This window comes from Lepisma saccharinum, chromosome 13 (assembly GCF_977018435.1).
Source record: "Lepisma saccharinum chromosome 13, izLepSacc3.1, whole genome shotgun sequence".
In the NCBI taxonomy this organism is placed as follows: domain Eukaryota; kingdom Metazoa; phylum Arthropoda; class Insecta; order Zygentoma; family Lepismatidae; genus Lepisma; species Lepisma saccharinum.
The window spans coordinates 9,637,991-9,662,120 of record NC_139241.1 but is presented as its reverse complement, the minus strand read 5'-3'; the positions used below and the strand labels follow the sequence as shown (position 1 = coordinate 9,662,120).

The 24,130-nt window shown below is 37.8% G+C and overlaps 1 protein-coding gene across 2 annotated transcripts in view; it reads left to right on the top strand.

Moving 5' to 3' along the window:
• Nucleotides 1-24,130, top strand: part of LOC145997164 (WD repeat-containing protein 48) — a 74,405-nt gene that overhangs the window by 18,934 nt on the left and 31,341 nt on the right. For both annotated transcript variants that reach the window (XM_083133843.1, XM_083133842.1), the window contains exons 4-8: nt 381-521; nt 2,657-2,811; nt 7,351-7,536; nt 17,892-18,080; nt 23,334-23,441. In XM_083133843.1, the coding sequence (XP_082989969.1) occupies nt 381-521; nt 2,657-2,811; nt 7,351-7,536; nt 17,892-18,080; nt 23,334-23,441 (779 nt within the window). The remainder of the gene's footprint in view (nt 1-380; nt 522-2,656; nt 2,812-7,350; nt 7,537-17,891; nt 18,081-23,333; nt 23,442-24,130) is intronic.

Below are 24,130 nucleotides of genomic sequence, written 5' to 3'. Positions count from 1 at the left end.
CAAAGAACAAGGAAAATGAATACATAAAATAAACATTTCCTTTCTAATATCACATTAATGTAATTATCAGAGTATTAGTTTTTTCCTGTGTGAAGGAGTATTTTTCCTTCTGAAATATTTAGAGCAGAATTAATAATTTTTTACCCATGATTTGCATAAATCACAGGATAATTCAGATTTTAAAAAGTGCTGTGTCAATAAGTAAACTCTAAATTTATTGTAAAAGTTTTTTTTCTCCCTGAGAAATCAAGGTAGGAAAATGTACCTCACATCTTTGAAAAATGTTAAAACTGAATATTACAGTGTGTTATTTCACATTTCATGTTTTCCTCGAAAATGAAATATGCATATCTCTATGAAATGCCTTGCTTGTGTTTCAGCTTCGTCACTAAATGGCAACAAAGATTCCATATACAGTTTAGCCATGAACCCTCCAGGAACAGCCATTGTAAGTGGTTCTACAGAAAAGGTGCTGAGGGTATGGGACCCTAGGACTTGTGCAAAACTAATGAAGCTTAAAGGTAACAACTATTGTTAGGATTTTTGTGATTTTTGGTTTGGATGCTTTGCATAATGAAAGAAGATTGAATGTTACAACAACTAAGGTTATTTTTAGGGTTAATATAAAATGCAACTATATTTTAACCCTTAAATGCTGAGGTGTGTTATATGTCACTTTTTTTCCACTTTTCAAACATACTGTAACTCAGGTAATGTTCAGAGATACACATTTTGAGTGCTACGCCAGCCTTGAGGCATCCCATTAGTAATGTTTAAATTGATCGTGGCTATGTTTGGAGGAGAGAGACGGAAGGGCAATTTACAACCCAAAAAAAGAAAATCACAGCTTTAACCTTTAGACTCCCGAGCAGGTTTACGAAAATACCCCTCATTCTTGCTCGGGCTTCTCTGCGGGAATTTTAAATTCGAACACTCTTTAGAGGAAAATGGGCACTGTGGGAGCAATCTACTTTGGATAACTTTTGTTTTGCAGCTATAACATCAGCACTTGCAACCGGGTACAATTCAGAACACCGGACCAAGGAAGGGGACTTGGGGGGAGGGCATGATCCCCGAATTTCAATGGAAAAAAACATAAAAATGTGGAGTTTGCCCCTTCTTTCCCTGCTATTTTGGGGAGAGGTCACGAACTTTAGTATTCTTTTCAAAGAATGGACATTTCTCAAGAGAATGAAACATGTTTCATGTTCTTGGGTGCCATACAAGTTGAACAATAAGCCAAAAGGTGAATTTTTTTTTTTTAAGAAAATTGGAGGAAAATTGTTATAACTCTGGCACTAGGGGAGCAATCTACTTCAGATAAGGTTTGTTTTGCAGATAAAACATCAGAGCATGCAACTTTCTACAATTCAGAACGCCGAACCGAGGAAGGGGGGTTTGGGGGGTACAACCCCCGAATTTCAATGGAAAAAAACATAAAAATCTGGAGTTTTCCCCCTCTTCTCCCGCTATTTTGGGGAGAAGGTGCAAACCTTAGTATTCTTTTCAAAGAATGGACATTTCCAAAGAAAATTAAACATGTTCCATGTTCCTGGGTGCCATACAAGTTGAATAATGAGACAAAATGTGAAACTGTTCAGAAATGTGGCATGGATATGTTGTTGAGGGGGTGGGCGAAGGTGGAGAGGGGGGAGGTTGATCATCAGTGTGAATTTGTCAGGCTTGCTCCAGACCTGTGTCAGAGTTTCCACCCAAACATAAGAGTATGAAGGTCCAAAAAGCACATTCATTTCTTAATCAGCACCATGATACCATATGGTATCATCGGGCCAGTACTACCTTACTCTGATGATACCATATGGTATCGTTGGGAGAATAAAGGTTAAATTATATTTTTTTTCTCATCATGAAGTGTGTAATTTTTACGCAAGAGTGGAACACACATCAGACAATATGCAGGTATCGTTTTGAATCCTTACATCCTAGCATTGCCTACGTGGCAGCCCAACGAAGTATGAATTCAGTAGGAAAAAAACCTAATAATTTTTCTGTTACTTGATAAATGAAAATCTGGTTTTCTTGACCATAGGATTAAAGCCTAGTCTGCACTGAAAGAAATGAGCTATAATTTGTAAGTCTAGATTCAGAGTTACCTAGATATGAAATTTGTTCATAATTGGGAAAAGAGACGCGGTACTATATAAAAACAGTTTCGCGGATAAAGTGAGTATTAGTTTCTCCAACTAACTAACTCTCTAGCCTTCTTAAACCCGAAGGTTCATGGCTGCAGCAACACAGGCCTTCCATCTGTCCCTATCTTGAGCAAGATCTATATACTCTTTTCCATCCCTACCGATTTCCCTTAGGTCCATCTCGACGTTGTCCCTCCATCTTCGTCTTGGCCTTCCTACTGGTCTCTTACCATTAGTTTCTCCATATTTATAATATTTTTATTTTAAACCTTTCCCAGTTTTGAACTTTTCTCTGAAAATGCCCTTGGCATTCGGGCCTTGTTGTGTAAAATGAACCTCTGCATGCATTTGAGGGATAAAAGTGTGCAGCTTAATGGTTGTGGTAATTGCATAATTCTACACTGCATGTCAAAATGATTGTCATTATTTTGAAGGCTCAGAAAAAAATATGATTTTTTATCAACTTTCTAGCCTTAGTAATGAATGTGTTGTTGTTTCCATAGGTCATGCAGATAATGTGAAGGCATTAGTATTGAATCGCGATGGTACACAGTGTCTATCAGGAAGTTCGGATGGGACAGTGAAGTTGTGGTCTCTAGGACAACAGAGGTGCATACAAACCATTAGAGTCCATGACGAAGGCGTCTGGGCTCTCTTGGTAAGAGATCATTTTCTTATATGTTTATAATTTTTGTGACGGAGTGTGTGTTTCCAGGGTTAGTACTAGAGCTTAGTATATTCAGATGTATCGATACCATGGTATTGGTATTGGAAAGTATCGTTTGGATTTTATTTACTGATACAGGTTGATACATCTCTGTCATTTTGGTCTTTTTGTCTGCAAAAATGCCATGTGACTTTTTGCAGAGTCTAATTTTCAAAATTTATAAATATTCCATTTATTTTGCACCAGTATTGTGTTATTTCATAACATGTCCTTCAAGATTCAGGTGTAACGCTTGAATATTTGGAAGCCAAACTCTGATCAATTGAGGCTTTGAAATACCCTGAATTGTTTATGGTTATGCCCGTGAAAAAAAGCAACAATCATGCCAATGCAAAAGTGTTGTAACATGCACGTTTTTGCATGTACAATAGACCCAGTGAACTTGGTCACCCTATCTTGGTGCGGTTGAAGCACTCAAGGTGCTGTGGATTGCATCATCGCCAGTCATGGTCCACGTGTGCTTGATACCCTTCTGAGCAGTGAGGTCAATAACAACAGAAAGCTGTGGTCTCTACTGAAGGTTGTTCCAGCTGTTGCCGTGAGTGATGTCACTCCCTGCAGCCCTGATCGTTCAATGCCAAGGTCACCTGATAACCATCACCCAACTTTGACCTTCCAGAATTTCTGTGACTGGATAACCATCACCCAACTTTGACCTTCCAGACTTTCTGTGACTGACAGCTTTCACAAGTAAGAACACTTAGGCTGATGCAAGATTAGGTCAGCACAAGGTTACTAAGTCCACACTTGATGTATAAATACCCTAAAGTTCAAATCACCAACCCTGAGACCTTCTGTAAACAACACCATGTGCATGCAGAAAGCATTGCAAACTCATAGAAGTTAAATAATCCACACGAAAATCCAGCGTTGTTACAGGATTCATTATGTAAGGTAAATCAACGGCCAATTTGTAGTATAGGATATGCTGCCGCAAATGACGTCTCACTTTAAACCCAATGCTTTTTCTTTTGTACTTATTGCTTCACCTTTATGGTTAACTCTTTGCACCAGTAATCATTTCCCATAAATTTGGCTTCTTTCTTGCATGCAAATTGAATATATTTTACTTGCCTTTTTTTAGACAAAATGATATAACATGGTAATGTATATTTCTAAGGTTTGATATAGATAGGAGTGTATTTGAAATTTGTTTGTAGATTTTATGTAAATTGTATCTTATGTAAATAAAATATCTAATGGGTATAAACAGCCATATGCAATGCTGTAAGTCCAATAAATATATTGATGATGATGATCAAAACAAGATAAAGCAAGTTTGTAAATTTATTGCGGTTGGAAACTTTGACAAGCATCCTTATAACGATATATATATATATATATTTGTTCCGCCAAATATAGTGCACTTCGTAAAATAACTTGGTGACATGGCAAGGCAAGATAAGTGTATGAATATGCCTTGCAACTTTCAATGAGCTTAGAGATTTGTGTACATAATGATATTTTATAACATTTGTTATTTTCTAAAAATAACCATGTGAACAGCAAGAAAGTAGTGCCACTTTCAACATGGCGAGTTCTATGCGTGTGGAAAGGTCTGTGTTCAGCTGACGTGGAGTGATACATCAAATCGGTGAAACGGTTTGTTTACAGAAGGTCTCAGGGTTGGTGATTTACACTTTAGTTGCAAGACTAGGTGTGTGGAAGTCAAGTTATAGATCTGATGTGTAGCCGGAGACTAACCACCCGCCATGTCCAGGCTGATTGAAGATGGACCTGCTCTTACAACTCCTTAAGTAAGGCTAATCTCTTACCCCTTTCTTCCAAGTGCTTCCTAACCTTTAATTTTTAGTAGAGAATTCCTCCAGCATATCAATTACGCTCTCTTATATTTATAAACTATTGTTATTATTTCTTTGGTGTTTCATTGTGTCTACGCCGTACCACTTTAGTATAAGCTTCTACCTTAGCATTTTATATATTCACTTACAGCAAAACCCCCAACCCTCTGAGCTACATTACCCTAAGGACTGATTCCAGCTTATGATACAGTGCAAACTCAACAAGACCCAAAAAAAGCAAGCATGTGAAGAGCATGCTCTTCTCTTTCTGTGACATCAAAAAGATTGCACAAATAATTCTCAGTGGGTCAACAATCAACTACTACTGTGACTTTTTTTGCAGCAGCTGCGTGAAAATGTGTGAAGACCACACCCTAAACTGGGTGGCAAAGACCGCTTTTCTGTGACTGCACTGTCTCTCACTTCCTTCACCAGGAACTTCTTGGCGAAAATTAATGCAACTGGCATCCCCACCCACCTTACTTGCCTGACTTGGTGCTTTGTGAACGTTCTTTCTTCTCCTCCTGACTGAAGATCAACTTGAAAGGCCAAGAGTTTGACATGATGAACCAAACAGAAATGCTTGACTCCTCTCGGAAAGCAAGTTCCAGGATGCATTTAAAAAGTGGCAGCATTGATGAGACCAGTGTGTTGCTAATATGTCCATTGTGACGTTTTTTAGCAAAACGTTGCACCAAATAGTAGCAAAACATTATGTATTTTACGTAACTACAGGATATTTAGATTGCAAAAGTGTTTCTTTGCTGATCCAGTGAGACATCCTAACTCTGGAAAAGCATTGTCCAATATTGATGATTAAATTCTCATACTTTACAATACCAATACATTGGTAGCAGTTTCGCTTCAGCCCTAATGTATATACAGTTTGTTATTGAAAACTTTCCCAATTTACCACTTTCGGATTTAAGGCCCAGGATTCTATTCAGTACTTCACTTTCGTAGGTCTCCAATACCTGTTCTTCCTTTTTTGATGTAAGCCATGATTCAGGAGCACAGTATGGCCAGAAATAAAGTATACCATAAGTTGGCAACACTGTACCTCGTTGGTATCATCTGGAAAGTGAGGAACTGCAGCTACAGTGTGACATTGGTTCTTATAGAGAATAGTTGTAGTGGAAGGCAATCCTCAATGGCCTTGAGTATTTGAGACAAGTTGTTTGTTGTTGAGCATTATAGCCACTCACATAGAAGTAGCTGCTTAGGCCACTAGCTACAACACTGTTGTATCCATTCCTTGCCTGTTTAAAGTCTATATTTTATGCACAGTAAGGATAATCGGAACGAGAACTACAGCAGGCTTGCTACATGTCTGGAGAACCTGGAAAATTGAAATGTCAGGGAATTTTGCAGATCGTCTGGAATGTACGTGCATTTTATGGTCTGCAAGAAAAAAAGCTGCAAAATGAACAAGCAGTTCACTTCTACTTCTGGATTCAGTTCTTGTGATTCCACTCCCAAAAAGATTCAGTTTAGGAACTTGTTTCTTTCATTCTTATGATTCTCAGCCTTGTGCAGTTATGGTTCCTTTGAATTTCTGTTATAAATTTTCACTTTTATAATAATAGAAAGAATATCAAAGTAAAACTTGCAGTCCAGATATCTGATTGATAACTAAAGTACATTGGCAATTTGATCATAATTATTGGAAAGGTTGGTGAAGATTAGGTTATCATCTATTATTTTATAAATCTTAGTCTTGTTGGCATTTCCTATAGAATTCCTATGTGCAACAAATATTTCTTCGGATGCTGTGTACTTATAAATGTAAGCCAAAAAGCAGCATTTTCTACAACACTATAAATCCGCCAGAAAATTTAAAATTGTGTATCTTTTATGTACCTTTTAAGTTGTTTTTTATTGTGGAGATCTGTTTTTGGTGAAATAATGTACCTCTGTTAAATTAGCCTGAAGGCTAGGTACACGTCATTATAGCACCCAATACATTTGATGCCGATTGTAATTTTGCATTTTATTCTTCGAATTTTCATGTGTTCTTGTGTGTGGGATGATATTTGCTAAAAAAAGAAAAGTTGTGAAAGTGAATAGTCATAATAATTAATGGATTATATATTTAATTGAAAAATGCAAGGTTCAAAAGCAAAAATTATGATCGTAGGAACCCTGTCAGTTTAAAATGAAATCCGAACCACCAGGTATCAAACCCAGGACCCCTTGGTTACAAGGTGACGACTCAATCACTACGCCATCGAGGAGGCTCTACCAACTTTTGGTATAATTTATTTCTTGCCATACTGCATATATGAACACTCATCTAATCCGGGAGTTACAGATAGCAAATTTTAATCATCTTGGGAACACCTCGTTCGTGAAATGTTGGTACTGTCCGAAATATGCTCAGTTTATACCTTTGTAAGTTGAGATTTAATTTTTTCATGTTTTTCATTTCCACTCAAACCCAAAGCCTTAAAGGAATGTACCGTTTCACAAATATAATTACTAGGACTGCGTTAAACCTATACCATTGCCAATATTTGGACTGTTAGTGATTCCCAACATTACTGATCCTCTATATTAAGTTGGTACACTATCACTACACAGATACTGCTGAAAGAATTTCATATCAGTCCGTCCCATGTATATGAGTGTGCCTTTCCTTGTTTAATTTATTTTTGTGTCTTCTTTCCAGACTACCGAGTCATTCAGCCATGTGATATCAGGGGGAAGGGATCGCAAGATTTACATGACAGATTTGCGTAATCCCGAGAGGAGAATTCTCATATGCGAAGAGAGTGCTCCAGTCTTGAAGATGGTGATGTCGCCGGATCAAAACTCTCTCTGGGTTGCAACGTCGGAGTCTTCTATAAAGAACTGGGTAAGTGATCCTTCATTCTTTTGTGTAGTGCGTATCTTACTTGCACACTGAATGTGTCAGTGGAATTTTCAACAGTGTATATTTCTCATGAAAAACTTGTTTTTATAAAATTTATGGATGGAACATATTAATCAGTACCTTATTGATATCAGCCGATATGGGAACGATGGTGTATCAGTTTATCGGTAAAATTACCGATTATATTACCGATACAATATATCCATAAATATAATTTAGTGCATAACTCTTCCATTTTCTTATAATTTTATGGATAATATCCATGTCCTACTTTTTATAAAAGTAAATGTCTAAATGTACAACCTCTTTTGCGGTCACTTTGGAAACAAACATTTATTAAGGAGGTCAATGAACTATTCAGATTCTTCAAGGACCATTTGCTACTTTATACCGGATCGGTATCTTATTGGTGTCAGCTAAAACTTTGTTTCAGCCCATGCCTAATGAAATTATTAGATTCCCAGACTTTATGTTTTTATTCATTTTATGAAAATTCACCTTTCTGCATTATAGTACTGCATGGAACTACAAGGTGGCCCAAAAGTCATCACCTGATTTTCTTAGCCTATAGCTTGGGTTTTAAATTAGACAAAGTAGATTTTTTTGTGTTAAACTTTTATTGATACAAGTAAGTTTTATTTTCCTGTAGTTTACGGTTATTACAAGCATAAGAAAACAGTTTTTTCTTTGTGACGTTTCAGGAGAACACACGCTCCTTTCATCAGACATTTATTTTCATTTTGACTAAAGATACAGTTATAACAATGGTTAGTAATTTTTAAACAAAAAGAATCTGTTATATAATGGATGTTGTCAATGTTACATTGTTGTAATATAGCAACTTAACTGTGAAAAAAGCAGTCTATTTTATTTTTATTTTAGAATTTTTTAAATTATGAATCCCAAATATCATCAGGTAATTCAAATTCATCATTGTTTTCACAAAGTCTCTTGATGTTTTCTGTTATTTTCATTTTGACTAAAGATACAGTTATAACAATGGTTAGTAATTTTTAAACAAAAAGAATCTGTTATATAATGGATGTTGTCAATGTTACATTGTTGTAATATAGCAACTTAACTGTGAAAAAAGCAGTCTATTTTATCTTTAGTCAAAATGAAAATAAATGTCTGATGAAAGGAGCGTGTGTTCTCCTGAAACGTCACAAAGAAAAAACTGTTTTCTTATGCTTGTAATAACCGTAAACTACAGGAAAATAATTCTATCATGCAAGCAATGCGTACATACAAGAAAAAGTAAGTTTTATGTCCTCAATTTTTAAAGATAACATCCAATAAATGACCACCATTCGAATTGATGCAAATTTGGGCTCTTTTTATTGCGTTTTCCATGGTGTTGGAAATCTGCGGGGAAATGTTTTCAATTTCATGCTGAATATTGTCCTTTACTTGCTGTAACGTCTCTGGCTTATTCACATAAACCAATGACTTCGATTATCCCCAAAAGAAAAAAATCTGGATCGGTCAAATTGGGGGACCTGGCCGGCCATGGCAAATCACCAAAACGGGATATCACTCTGCTCCGGAAAAGTGTCACGCAAAATTGTCACAATTTTTCCACATTCTTGTGGGGTATACTTATTCATTGTTGCACACAATAAATTTCGTGAGTATCTTCTATTTAACTGACAAAACACTACTGATATAAACAAAAAGAAGATGTCAAAATAAAGGTCAGTTCAAATAGGATGAAGACTTTTGCACCACCCTTTACTCTCGCTCACCCGTACTCGTTGGAGCCCCCCTCACGTTCATGCATTTGCAAAGGAATATAATTTTTGATGTGACAATAAACATAGACACATACAATGTAAAATATTCATCCTGGTAGTTTCAGTCCACAATCATGTATTTCATTTCCATATATCACTGTATTCCTAAGACAGAACAAACTACAGTTTAACATGACTGTATGTTCCCAGATATAACATTTTCCCACATTATACATTCAATCTTGATACTCCCAACATAGCAAAATGTTATAAAATTTTCCTCGATTTTACATTTGCCCACATGTTAAGGGGATGAGGGACAATTTCGCACCAGTTGTGCATTTATTGCAATATCGTTCGAATTAGCAGTGCTACTGAGTGAAAAAGCTGGCATTCAATAGAGTATGAATTTCTCCACATGTTGCAAGTGAAAGTATTTTTTTAAAGTTGATTATTAAGTTAGATACAATGTTTGAAAAATATGATGAATAAGAATTTTCAGAAACCCATGTATTCCTTATGGGGAATCAATTCAACTTAAAGTTACTGCTAATCAAATGGAAGTTTCAACATTTCCGTCTGTCAATTACTACTTCAGTCTGTCCTTTTTTCGTTGATATATTTTTCTATGCCATCGGAAGTTTGATATTCCCAAGAGAACAAATAAAATAATACTTCCATAAGAGCAATGCATTTATCCTTGCCTTCTACGGCCATCCTGGCAGTGTTGCCAAACCTGATGCACATAAAAGAGCTAAATTTCACCATAAACGGAGTAAAAACTTTCAAGGAGCTAGATTTACGAAATTGGATAAAGTGCCTCCTGGGGTAATTTTAGGTGTCAAATAAGTGTGGGTGGGGAGGGGGGCGCTGTTAATACCGTTAGCTTTAAAGTGATGGCAATTTATTCTTAGTTTTCACTGTGTAGATCCGGCGGCATCACCCATCTCAATAATCCAGCGATGGTCATATGAAATCGAAAATAAAGTATTCCCGGATAACAATATTACGTCCTCATCACGTCAGCCAAGGTGCTATATAGAAAAAGTAGCTGGGGATGTAAGAGGGGGTGGGGCGACGCAGCCAATATAACAATATCACGTCACATGCAAAATGTATACTTATGACAAAAGTTGTCTCAGTAAACAGAAGCCAGTGATGGCATCATGGTGGGGCAGGGGGCTGGTGCCATAGTTCATAGCCAAACGAGTGCACAAAAGAGCCAGATCTGGCTCCAAAAGAGCGATGCTGGCAACAGTGATCTGCAGCTGCTGAAGAGAGTAGAACCTAGGGCAAATTGTCCCTCTCCTCCTTAAGGTTTTTCAGATTGGTCCCCCTGAAAACATAAAATCGAGGTTTCATTGTACTATGCTTACTTAAGTTTTAAATTTCACTGAATCTTTCACATCACGATCCATATTTAAGGCCCACTAACACATAAATTACAGGTACACAGGCTTTGAGCGTATACTGCTAGTTTTGCCTGTTCAACCGTTATTCGCTCGAGTGAAGCAGCTCCTGATTCTGTATGCTGCCTACGTCATCTATGCAAACTATTTGGTGCTTGAGTGAAATCCTTTTCCTGCATCACTCTAGTCTGCATATTTTGTCCTCAGCTTGAAAGACAATGCAATTATTAATGGAAAAAAGGGGAGTGTTATTGATCTTCAACTGAAATCATGTAATTGATCTAATGAACATTTAAGGTAATCAAGACAACCTGGGTTTGATACCCGGTGCAGGCACATAGTGGTTCGGATCCCATTTCAAACTGTAGGTCCAGTCCCAATTAGCCTTGCTTTGCATAAAGTGGACTTTAAACACTAAATCCAAATAGGACATTTAAGGTGGAAATACCAATGACAGCTCTGGCCAACACTAGAACGTTAAAGGTTAAACAAGGTTAAATTTGAGAGATGTGTGTTTCATTATTTCTTCACAATTCACTTGCTTTTGTCGAAGTTCTTCATTTCTATTTTCTGTGTAATGTTCAGAATGATAAAGAAAGTAATCCCCCATTCAGTAATCAGCTGTTTTCCACGTGCAGTGAATGGTATAGTGGTAATTGTTACCTTGTAATCAAGGTGTTCCTGGTTTGATTCTGGTGAAGGCACAGTGGTTCGGATCCCAGTTAAAACTGTAGGTCCAGTCCTGATTAGTCTTCTGTGCATATAATGTACTTAGAAGAACAACTCAAACTCCACATGTGGTGACATTTGTGCCACCATCTAGTGAGTGACAATGTATGTGCATTGGCATGCGGTGGAGACTGCAATACCCGCCTCTCAGTTCAAAAGATAATATGAAGCCATCGATTCGTAATATGTGTGTAATCTTCCAATGTATGTCTTGTGTTCTTGTTATTTTACGATACCAGCTTTTATGGCCATACAGTATATCCCTGAAAACAGTCAACATTCACATACACCCTACTTATTTCAAAACACATTTAAAGTAATATACATGCCATAGATATTAGAAATACAATGATTTGATAGATAATATCTGTAATTTTGTAAGGACTGTGGATGGGGAACTATTACACCACCCCCATGTACACCAAAATCTCACCTTTTTAAACATAATGTTTATATTCCAGATGTTATATCAATTTATATATACATTGTTGTTGCCTTGTAGGACAAGTGCTAATTAGCATATGAAAAAGTTTTTTTTTTTTTTTTTGAGTCCACTTTATGCACCTAGAGCCTAACCAAAACTGAACGTATAGTTTAAAGTCAGACCCAAACTTCTATGCAGTGTACCTCCACTGGAGATTGATTAAACTTGGAACTCTTTGATTACAAGGCAGTGGTAGCGTCGTCGCCTTGTAATCAAGGGGTCCTGGCTTCGATTCCCGGTGGAGGCACATAGTGGTTCGGATCCCACTTTAAACTGTAGGTCCAGTCCCGATTAGCCTTACTGTACATAAAGTTGACTTAAAACAACAAATCAATCCAATCAATCCAATCTTTGATTACAAGGTGATGGCATTACAACTATGCCATTGGGGAAACCCTTATTAGCCTATTAAAATGGTACCCATGGACCATATAGAGGACATTTTCCATAACATCCGAGCCCTCACTTTCTCATGTACCTAGTCATATCATAAATTCTGTTACAAAGTTTAGACAGGGATGGCAACGCTTGTTGGCAAGGTAACCCCACAATGTTGGATCAAACAACAACCAGTATCATTGTTAGTTTGGCTGTGGTAGCGGAAAGGTGAATTTCACTGCGAGTCAAATGGAGTGGGGTGTATACGAGAACCGAGTGGCAGTAATCGCACTGCACAAAGTTGGCAAATGTTCATCGGACATTTTCAACACCCTGAAAAAGCTGAATATCAGCAGGATGTTCATGCATCGGTGGCCACATGAGGATCCTTTTCACAGACGAAAAAATCTTCATGATTGAAGAGTCTTACAATCGTCAAAACGACAGTGTTTATGCCTCGACATCCCAGGAAGCTCGTGAAAACACACCACGAATCCTCAGTTATGGTTTGGTGGGGGGTTTCGTATGATGGCACAAATGACCTCCACTTCTGTGAACATGGTGTGAAAATATGTGCAAAAGTGTACCAAGCGACAGTGTTGGAGCCAGTTGTGAAATCGTTGACCCGCATGCACCATGTTCAACAATGAGCCGTGGTCCTTCCAACAGGACCCAGCACCGGCCCACAAGGCAAAGACCACACAGGAGTTGCTTCAGAGGAATGTGCCTGATTTCATTGCTCTAGCTGATTGGCCCACCAGCAGTCCCAATCTCAGCCCATTGGACTACAGGTTGTGGTTCGTATTGGAGGGCATAGTCTGTAGGAAGAGGCATCCAAACCTTGCGAGTCTGAAGTGTTCTTTTGTGAAGGCAGTGGCGGACTTTCCCCTCGAGACCGTGCGTGCTGCTATCGATGACTGACCTCAGAGACTTCGGGCCTGTGTGAAGGCCAGAGGTGGCCATTTTGAAAAGTGATTGGTGCTCTGTGTTGGCAAGAGCTGTAACTTTGTAACATCCAAATATTAACACATTGGATTGCTCACTCTGCCTGTAGTTCATTATTAACTTTGTAACAGAATTTATGATATGACTAGGTATACGTGCCTTTAGACATGCTCAAGTGCAGATAAAAGGCCCCATCCTTGAGAGAAGTAAGTTTATAATGCATCAAATGGATGTGTTTCAGAATAAAAGTGAAAATATTAATTTGCAAGTAAATGACATGTAGGCTGAGAGATGAAATCTGATCCAACCAAATTTTTCTGTATGCAAGAAAAATTGTTAAAAAAAACCTCATGGCCCTCAGAGGCATTCCTTCCTACCCTCACCCTCCAACAGCAATTTCTGGTTCCACCCTTGGACACGCTTGAGTTTTAAGTTTTGTTTCTTTCCCTTCTACCTCAGTTTGCACCACTTCCTTTTGCATACATTATTTGTATTTCCAACCTTTTTCTCGTTGTTACTTTAATTCTCTCTGGGTTGCTGAACTCATTCTCATTCGTTGTACAACACAATGGTAGTATGCCATTTTTGGCAAAATATGTGTGTACCTTGCAACACTGGCACACACTGTTTCACAGCAGCAAGAGATGTTATTGATGTAATTAAATGCTATGTTGGGTTACCAGCATACAGGCAACAATTGCCCAATATTTTATATGTACAAGTTAACTACAACCAAGATGTACATGTGTTCAAAAGAACAGTAAAGAAATTCAAGGTGCATTCAATATATAACCAGAATTTTGTAATAGCGTTACTCACCGTTGAACAGAGTTGCTACATTCATGTTATTTTTCGAAGTAGTCCCCTTCTCTATCGATGCACTTCTGCAAACGGGCCACCAGCGAGTTAATGCTCTTGTAGAAAAATTATTTTGGTTAACCTGTCAACCAGGAATGTGTCGCCCTTTGAACTTCTTGATCAGATGCAAAGTGTTTCCCGGAAAGAGCCTCCTTGAGAGGTCCAAAGAGCCAATAATCCCTGGGAACTAACTCCGGTGAATAAGGGGGATGAGCTATAACTACCATACATAAGTTCTCGCAGCAGCAGTATGTAGACTGGCATTGTGTTGCAAACAAATTCCTTTCAAGTCAAGTTCAGGACGTTTTCCGTCTTATTGCTGGCTTCAAACAATCCCGCAGTAAAGCACAATATGATTCACTGTTCACTGCCGTACCTTTGGTAAGGTAATCTTCAAGAATGACACCATTCCTGTCCCAAAGAACAGTCAACATAACTTTTCCAGCAGACGGCTGCAATCTTTCTTTCTTGGGCCTAGTAGAGGATGGATGGTGGTATTCCATGCTGGCTCTCTTGCTTTCAGGGCAAAAGACATGGATCCCAGACTCATCCCCAGTAACTATCCAACCAATGAAGTCGTCCCCCTCAGCTCTATATCGTTCCAGAAGGTGTTCCGTGTGTTCCCCACACGGACGTCTACAATCTGCTAAGGAGTCCACATTTTGATAAACTAAATGCTCTGGCAGACACGGTGTCCCATGCGGAGCTGAAGATATTCATGCGAGATAATCGCCGGCGACCTTTTGCCCCCCTGCCCCGCCCAGCCCCCGCCGAAACACCAAGAAGGAATCCGAGGAGAGGAATCCCTGCGCCCCCTCCCGAGCCCCTCCCCGAAGAGGAGTCGCCGGAGGGTGCGTCGGGGCGTCGCTGCTGCGATGTCGCCGCTGGACGAAGGAGGCGGCCGAGAGAAGAAAAATCCACCCACCCCGCACGCCTGGGGAGCGACACAGGAAGTACATGAGACGGATGGAACGGCGTTAGGAGGAACAGCAGTGTTAAGTAAATGATCTCAGCTCGATCCCCAGGGAGGACCAAAAAATGCTAAAGAAACAAATTTAAAAAATTAATTTAAAAAAAAAAATAAAAAAATAAATCCCAAAACAAGAAACTGACATCCCGGGAGCTTCCCTTCTGGAGATTTTTAATTTACTTAAGAAAGCTTATCTGATCAAATTAGATCAAATAAATGAATCACCGCTGGAAGCCAGTGGACTCCCTGGAAGTTGAGCTCGGGACTGAGATTAGAATTACAATTTAAGATTATAATTTAACAACATCTAATATGTTCATTGCGTTCAATTAACTTACACAAGTTGTACGCTTAGCATGGTTAAACATATTCTATTTTTCTTATGTAATATATTAATGTTTATATTTCTTGTACTTTAAACATATATAATTTTAACAGGTGAAGGTAATAAAGGGATATTTTTAGTTTCATAAACATTAATCACTCCCGTTACATTGACTAAATAATTAAATAATAATATAATAAAACAAAAAGTTATGACCCCTGGTAGTGAGACGGGCGTGATAGGATGCCATTTTATAATGTAGAGAAGCAACGACAATAAAGCATCTTTCTTCACACGGACATTGCTCCTTGTCCCCTCCCTGGAATGCAGACGCTGCACTCTTGCATGGACGTGTGCCAGATCAGCAGTTGTGCACGCGGCGGTAACGACCCTAAAGAATTCAAATACAAATACAAATATCACACTCCAAAATTTTAATTTTATCTCTTCTTTCTAATTAATGAATAACAATCAGTGTGGGCGCAGGATGCGGCCTTTCTTTGGGCTCCCTGCTCTGGTATGCCAGACTGGGGTTCTGGACTTGTGAGTTGGGTTCTGTGGATTTGATGAGGAAAATAATCTTGTACATCAAACCGCTCTGGAATGCCGGAACGGAATCTTCTGCGACTCCAATTTTATGCATGCTTGTCTCACTGCCAGGGAAACGTTATCGAGAATGTTATTGAGGATGTTCTTCATGATGTTGTTAAAATAATATTATTAATATTGTTATGTAATGTAATGTCATCTGTTCTGGATTCCAGAACAGAAATAATATCACATAAAGTATTGTATACATCAATTATATCATGTATATATTCCCTGTATAACATTACAATTTATTATTATTATACCTATTTTAAAGTGCAAATAGTAATAAATAGAGGAAATAAAGTCGGGGGAACCGTCAAATTCGGAGCAACTGACGTCCTGGTATATTTTTAGGAACCAGGACAATAAGACCATACCCTCGAATGTAGGCGGGAGGAGCCGGGCTTACTTCGGGGGTTCCCCCCCTTATTACATGTATTGAATAGCTGTATATTTGTGTATGATTGTTGTTTATAGTTGATAATTGTCTAAATTATATGATAATGCAAATTCAGTATGTAATGTAATAATGTAATAAAGGGAATTATTATTATCCCAGACTCATCCCCAGTAACTATCCAACCAATGAAGTCGTCCCCCTCAGCTCTATATCGTTCCAGAAGGTGTGGTGGACGCATCCAAACGTCTGTTTTTCAAAGACCCATCTTGCAGATACTTTTCTGAAACCCAGCCTGTCGTGGATGATCTTGTGTATTGATCCAACACTGTTCTCCATTGCTCTTGCTATCTCAGCTACGGTGATGCGGCGATCTTCGCGAATAACTGCTTCAACAGCATTCCGCATGCCTTCAGTCGTAACCGTGAACGATCGACCAACACGTGGTTTGTCTTCCACATTTGTCACACCGCTTGTGAACTTATTCACCCACTCGTACACTTGTCATTTAGCGAAATACTTATCACCGTAAATTATAGTCATTCGTTGATAAATTTCAGCCGCTTTTACAACCTCAAAATGCAGAAAACGTGTCACTGATCTCGTCTCTGCTTTCGTAAACTCTGTGACAGGTGCCATGATGCCAATCTACGGGGCTTCCGTAGTTAACACAGGGATTTTGCGTCACGTGCTACGGGGCTTCCATGGTTAATACAAGGGTACTTCCTAGAACAAGTGTATGACGTTTCGTGATTGTGGACCTATTACAGGAGATTTTATTGCAAAATTCTAGTTATATATTGAATGCCCCTTGTATATTTATACTAATTCTATGAAGAAAAATAAAAATTGCAATCATTCATACTTTTTTAAATTTTCGCCCTGAAGTGTACCAGTCTCAGTATTTGGTGAAAGCAGTTTTTTTACCACTAGCTAACATAACTAGTAAAGGTAAAGTGCTCCCCTGTGCATAGCACCATGCCATGAAGGCGTATAGGGGGTGTGGGGGTAATGCCCCACACTTTCTTCATCCGGTTGTCGTGGGGGTGATGTGATCAGCATCACGCCCCTGACCGTCTTTACCCCCCAGGGTTTCCCCCAGGTACCCATGTTTTTCGACGCATAACTAGAGGCATGCATATTTTGTTTTTGACGGAGACATGAAATACCACACTGTAATGTTGTGTTGTGATGAAATTAATGAATGAACACTCACAAACACCCATAGCCAGGTCGGGATTGCAACCTGAGACTCCTTGCTTCATAGCACCATAGGGTGCCAACAGAAAATTAAATTATTCTGTTGGAAATATTTGAGAAATGTTTATTTTGTGTAGTAAATATAGCTTTAAAATGACATGTGTGGTTTTATTTGCCATTTTAACACTGATGCTTTACATCCTGAAATGTGCCTAGTTTTTGTACCAGAATTTTGATCTTGATCTTTTATTGACCATAAATATGCAGCCCTAATTAAGCAAAAATAATATAAATGTACTTTCTCCCATTGAATTGCAGTCTATCCCAAAGAGAGATTCCCAGATATCTGATTCCATGGAAGATGATATTCTGAAACCAGTAAACTTGAAACCTGATCTAACAATCAAAGGAGGCCCAGCTGTGCGTCACTACAATATCCTGAATGACAAGAGACACATATTGACGAAAGATACAGAGAACAATGTGGCAGTGTATGATGTGCTCAAGGTGAGTGAATTTTAACAGTTCTGTGTGGCTTTGTTGTATTTGCAGTTTTTATAATTATATCTTCGAATATTATAGTGTAGTCACTAGGGAATGGAAGTTTAGGTAAATAAATGTTTTTTCTGCGATGAGACAGAGACCCTCGTTTTTGCCAAAATTCTGATCATAGCCTTATATGTCAACTCAGCAAATTTTATTTTACATAAAAACACATATTTTCCAGTTTTCCGTATGTAAATACATATTTTGCGAATTTTTATTTTAAATACATAAAATCGCTCATTGACTTCAGCTACCTCGATATCCTCGAAGGAAAAATGTTTATTCTCGCACCTCTTTCAATATCGAGAGTGTTAGGTTTGCTTTGTCTTTGAACACGCTCGCTGACAGGCTTCTGGCGCCTCGCCTACGATCCTATTGGGGGAAAATATTACCCCACTGGATCTAACGCACAAGTTCTAATATCTAAATGTACAGATTTTTGGGGGGTGAAACCAAGGTTTTCAAACTTTGTGCCAAATTGCACGTGTTTTGGAAGCTGAAGTAGAGGAAGCTTTTGAAAACTTCAGCGTTAGTGGCATTCGTGCTTCAAATATGCAAGAATTGTTTCTTGTGACGTGGAGCGATCTTTCTCACAATATAAGATGCTTTTTAGAGACAATCGTCACAGATTTACAGCGGAGAATTTGGAGAAAACTATGGTGATTCACTGCAACTCTTCCAAAAAATAGCTCGCTAAGAGGTAAGCATTTAGAAACTGATTTTAGGTGTTTAAAATGCATGTAATATTTTGTTTTTGTTACCAAATGTTTTTAATTTTTATCACATATTTTCCTGTTTTTATCACATATTTTCAACATTTATGACACATAAAAAATAAATATTTCTGAGTTTTTTAGCACATAAAGTTCCGTTCCCTAGTAGTCACATACGGAGTAAGTTGACATGATAAAGCTGTAAGGTTCTGACATTTCCAACCAGTTAGAGTAATGATCAAGATATGGACTTGTATGTCAATACATATCTTCATATGGTATTAAAATCCGTGTCATTTTGTATTATCTTTGTGAATTGTGGTATGTAAGCTTGAAAAATGATATTTTATTTTCCATATTTTTACGTATTAGCTTTTGGCATATATTTTTGTCATTTTTTTTTTATAATGTCCATGTTTTCAAATATTTTCCGACACATATTCCATATTCATTCTATTAATACATTTTACACTCTTGTATTAAGGCTTGGCTGGCAATTTAGCTGATGCCAGGGCAGCTGTTTAAGGATTTTCCCCTCCTTTAAAAAAACACTGATATTCCAATCTCTGAAAAACTGCACGTCCTTAAAATCCTTCTGGTGCATTCATATTCGTGTGATTTGCATTCACTGTTATCTACGTATTATCAATAGTTTAATAAACTAACGTTTCCACAAAACTACTGAGAATATGTAGGCAACAGTGAAAGCAAACCACACGAAGATGTACATGAATGCTCTAGAAGAAATTCCAAGCATATGTAATTTTTCAGATTCTAGAATATCGTAGCTGTTTTTCGAAAGGAGAGGAAAATTTGAAACCAGTTGCCCTGCCGTGAGCCAAAGATCTATCCAAGCCTTAAATACCAAAGGTTTTCTGTTCATCTCTATTTTAAATGTTGATAATAGACAATGCATCTATTCCTTAACATTCTTGCCTCCCCCCCAACCTTGGATGGAAGTGAGTTTTTGGGGGGAGCAAGGGGGGCAAACATTGATGGCCAAGGGTACCTGCAGGGGGCAATTACTACCCCCAATTTCAAATTTAATGCAAAATAAAAATACTTTTCGTAAAATTTTCATGCTAGCTTCGCTCGCAATACCTTCTGCTCTTAATTTTATCAAGTTCAGAGCCGCAGCTAGAGGACGGCGGGAGTCGGCCCCGGGTGCCGAACAATCTAAATGAGAAAGTTGGAAACGAGAGAATGCCATGGCACCCCGTGAAATTATTTTCACCCTATTAAATCAGATTTGTTTTCAGTCTGCAAAAGAAATTGGAGCTAAAAATTTTCTTGCTCGCTTCGCTTGCGTTCTTTGGTTGTTTTTTGTAATGCATTGTAAATTACCAGAGAGAGAGATACCAGATTTCAGTCAGTTCAACATCAACAAAGCCTTATATCCTTCAATGTAGGGAAAGCCAAAGGCACGTAAAAAAAAGCTAAAGCATAAAAATTGCAGAATAGCTAATTTTTGCACGATTAAGCAAAGTAGACATACTCGTATATAGGCACTATAAAATTTCGTTTTTGGAATAGAAACACCATGAAACGAACATTAAACATTAAAGCCTATGTTTTACTACAAAGGAATAAGAAAAAGCAAATAGGCAAAATTCTGCACCCTAATAATTAGTATTATTCTAACTCGTTGCTTCGCCCTCTGAGACTGCTGGAACGCATGCACTCTGTGCAGTTCATTTTGATTAATTGATTTGATTTATTTTACTTCACTTTTCTGTCACTTTTGACTAATCGTGAAGATGGGTATGAGTGATGATATGATGATTCTGATGAAGGGACACTCGCAAAGAACACCAATGCCTAGGCTGGGATTCGAACCAGGGACCACAAACCACTCCGCCACGGAGGTCAACCAGTTCCTTTTCGAGTTATACATACACGATACAGAAACACGCAGTGAGAATTTTGATCATTAAGTAATATTTACTTTCATGAAATAACCAAGCGAAAGTGTAAATTCAACAATGATCTTGCAAGAAAATAACTAGCTTTTAAAGGATGGAGGAAACGAATATGAGGTAAATTGTAAGGTGACTGTCACTTTCCCCTGCTGTTCAAAGAGTGCTTGAAATGTTTGTCGCATTATAATCATATTTCTCTACCCAAACTAAACTACCTAAAATTTTAATTCGGTTTTTGGAAATAAGTTGAAGCGAATGTTACTTGTTAGATTTGCATTCACTTCTGGGATATTTCATTCTAATATCCAAGAATTGGAAAAGGTGTAAAATTCTGTGCTTGAAATTATAGATATTTTTTGTTGTGATTGTCAAGTGTTAAAAACAGACATTAGGATTGAATAATTGATTTGATTTCATTTATTTTACTTCACCTTTTGTGCCACATTTGACTAATTTGCGAAGATGGGGATGAGTGATGATGTGATGAAATTGATGAATGGACGCTCACAAACATCCATGCCCAGGCCAGGATTCGAACCCGGGACCCCTGGCATCGTGGAGCGATGTGCTAACCAATAGACATTAGGAGATTGTTGTTTAAAGGTAAGAGGAAGTTTTTGAAAGAGATAATCTGAAAAGTCTCTGTGAGCAAATTGTTTTAAAGATTTGTTTTATATTGATTAAATTATGAGTAATGGTAATGTATTGCCATTTTTTTTGCGGTGTCCTCTTTTTTATGACTTTGTTCTCCTTTTTTGCCATGCTCTGTCCTCTTTTTTGAATGCATGGGTCTGGTCACCCTAAGAACGCGTGCATATATTTATTACAAGTCTACAGCCGTCGCTTAATGTTACTCATTTAGGCCAATCGTGACATTTTCCAATCAGTACCATTACATTCATCTACACGATGAGCAATAGCTTACGGAAATTTTAAATCAAAGCACGTTGTGCTGTGTGAATTTTAAATCAAAGCACGTTGTGCTGTGTGAGTATGGAACACATAATAAAGTTTCATACCTACAGAAACATATATCTACATACATGCATTGGTTATCAATGGAGAAGAACCTAGTAGGATTTCAATTTTGACACTCTCAAAGAAATTTCCGTAACACAAATATTAGGCAAATAAAACTGGTTTTAGCAGGTGAGGAATTTTATCCCCTTTACAAAGCTGACATTTTCATATCAAAATATTCCACAATAACTTGGCTTCATTTTATACTGAATCCCTTTTACAGAATTATACATTGAATGCAAATGCACCGTGCATTAATACTTGAACTAAATTACAATTACTGTCCTTTTATGTTAATTTTTGACTAGTCGATAAATTTTGCCCAAGATGGCTGTGCGACGCGTTATGTTCCCACCACATTTTGCGGTTAGGCGAATTTGTGAATCATGGCCATGATTAATGTCACACGGATGCTAGCATATTAATTGAAGTGTTGATATATCACTTTATCCAAATTACAGGTGCAATCTCACGTTTGTCACTCAGATGGAAGATAATAAAGTGTACTTACATATCACAACTGTTTCCCACCAAAGTCCGTAATGACAGTTTTTCAGCTCATTTATCCATTGTCACACAAACGTTCACATCAGTGATCATAGGATATCACACTTAGCAATCTTTAGTGTACATAACGAGCTAATCTGATTAACTTATAATCCAGAAATAACTGCGATTTCCGTGGATTCATCAGGCTCATTAAATTTCAATGCCCATTATCCATGCTTCCTCTTGACCAGCTCCTGAATCCGTTCCATCTACCCGATTCCTGGGATACGATTCCATTCTCCCAAACCTCCATTGTTTTCCTGATACACCCATGAGTTCCTCGATCTGTTCTGTTTATCCGATTCCTGGGAAACAATTCCGTTCTCCAAACCTCCATTGTTTTCCTGATACACCCATGAGTTCCTCGATCCGTTCCTTTTACCAGTTCATTGAAGACGATTCAATTCTCCCAACCTTCAATGTTTTCCTTCGATCTTGTCCAATCACATGTCGAAAATCTAATGAAGTTCATATTTTTCAGATATGTTATATTATTTAGACATTAATAATCCTTGAATTAAAATACAATTTATAAGCAGTTCAACAAACACAACTTAATTATGCTAATACAATGTCAAACGTGAACTGATGACACCTATTGAGTGTTCTTGGTACCAAAGAGCAATTCAGTCAGCTGTACCATATACAGCTGCCACCTGTGAGCAAACAAAGTACTCGATAGGCTTCAATGTCTTAAGAACAATCCTATTGACAAATATATAGTCTTAGCCCACAAACAATATCAAAATATAGACACATAAAGACACTTATGACAAAGATCGTCATAACATGCTCGTGTCACATTTTTGGCAGTTGGCATGTTCAATATTTAGCTTTAAAAAATTCAATGTTTGTTTTGTATGATGTGTTCATCATGACCATTATTCTGATAGCTAAGAGAGTTCCTTTCTGTTTTTGTTTTTTTAACTTATTACATGCATACCTACATATGTATGTGTAATGATGTAAAATAGATTGTAGCTAATCTCCTCTGCTTCCTTGTCATCTTTTAGGCTTCCAAAATTGAGGATCTGGGGCAAGTGGATTTTGAGGAAGAGACCAAGAAGCGCTTCAAAATGGTGTACGTCCCAAACTGGTTCAACGTTGATTTGAAAACTGGGGTACGTTTGTACATTCAACTTGATTTTATACATGTTATATTACTCCATTCATTTCAAACCATAGTGTAGAAAAGTGTCATTTATGTTACTGCAGTGTATGATATAGATATGCTCCATATTTCAAAAAGAAGGCACAAGAATCTACCATTTATTTTTGTTTAAAAATATAGTGTACATCTACTATATATTCAAAAAAGTGCTTCAGTTGCTGGTTCTTGAGCTTCTACTGGAACACCACTGTTGATGACTACTTGATTCACGTTCGGCTTGCCAACTTTAAAGAATAAAATTCCGGGAGATTTGTTAACAGCCTTAAAACCCTTTAGATTGAAATGTTCTATAAGACTAATGCCCTGAATATCAATTCTTGTGGTCTTGCTACTGTGAATGTAACATTGAATCATCTTGATCAAAACAACCTAGCAACCACAATTTGTAAGCAAACAAGTAATTAGACATAAGCAAGTTACTTTTTCCAACGAAACTTACTTGTAGATGTTCTATTAATTTCTGTGCCCCCTGCCACCATCTGCTTGGGAATTCGTTGCTTCACTGCTGGGCTGGCTTCCGGTACCTGTTGTTTCCCTGCATGCTGCTAGGAATGCTGGTCAGTTCATCTGTTGCGTGTGCTGGGTTTAAGTTGTTGCAGTAGCGGGAGCCAGATGTGATCCACGTGACTGCAGTCAATG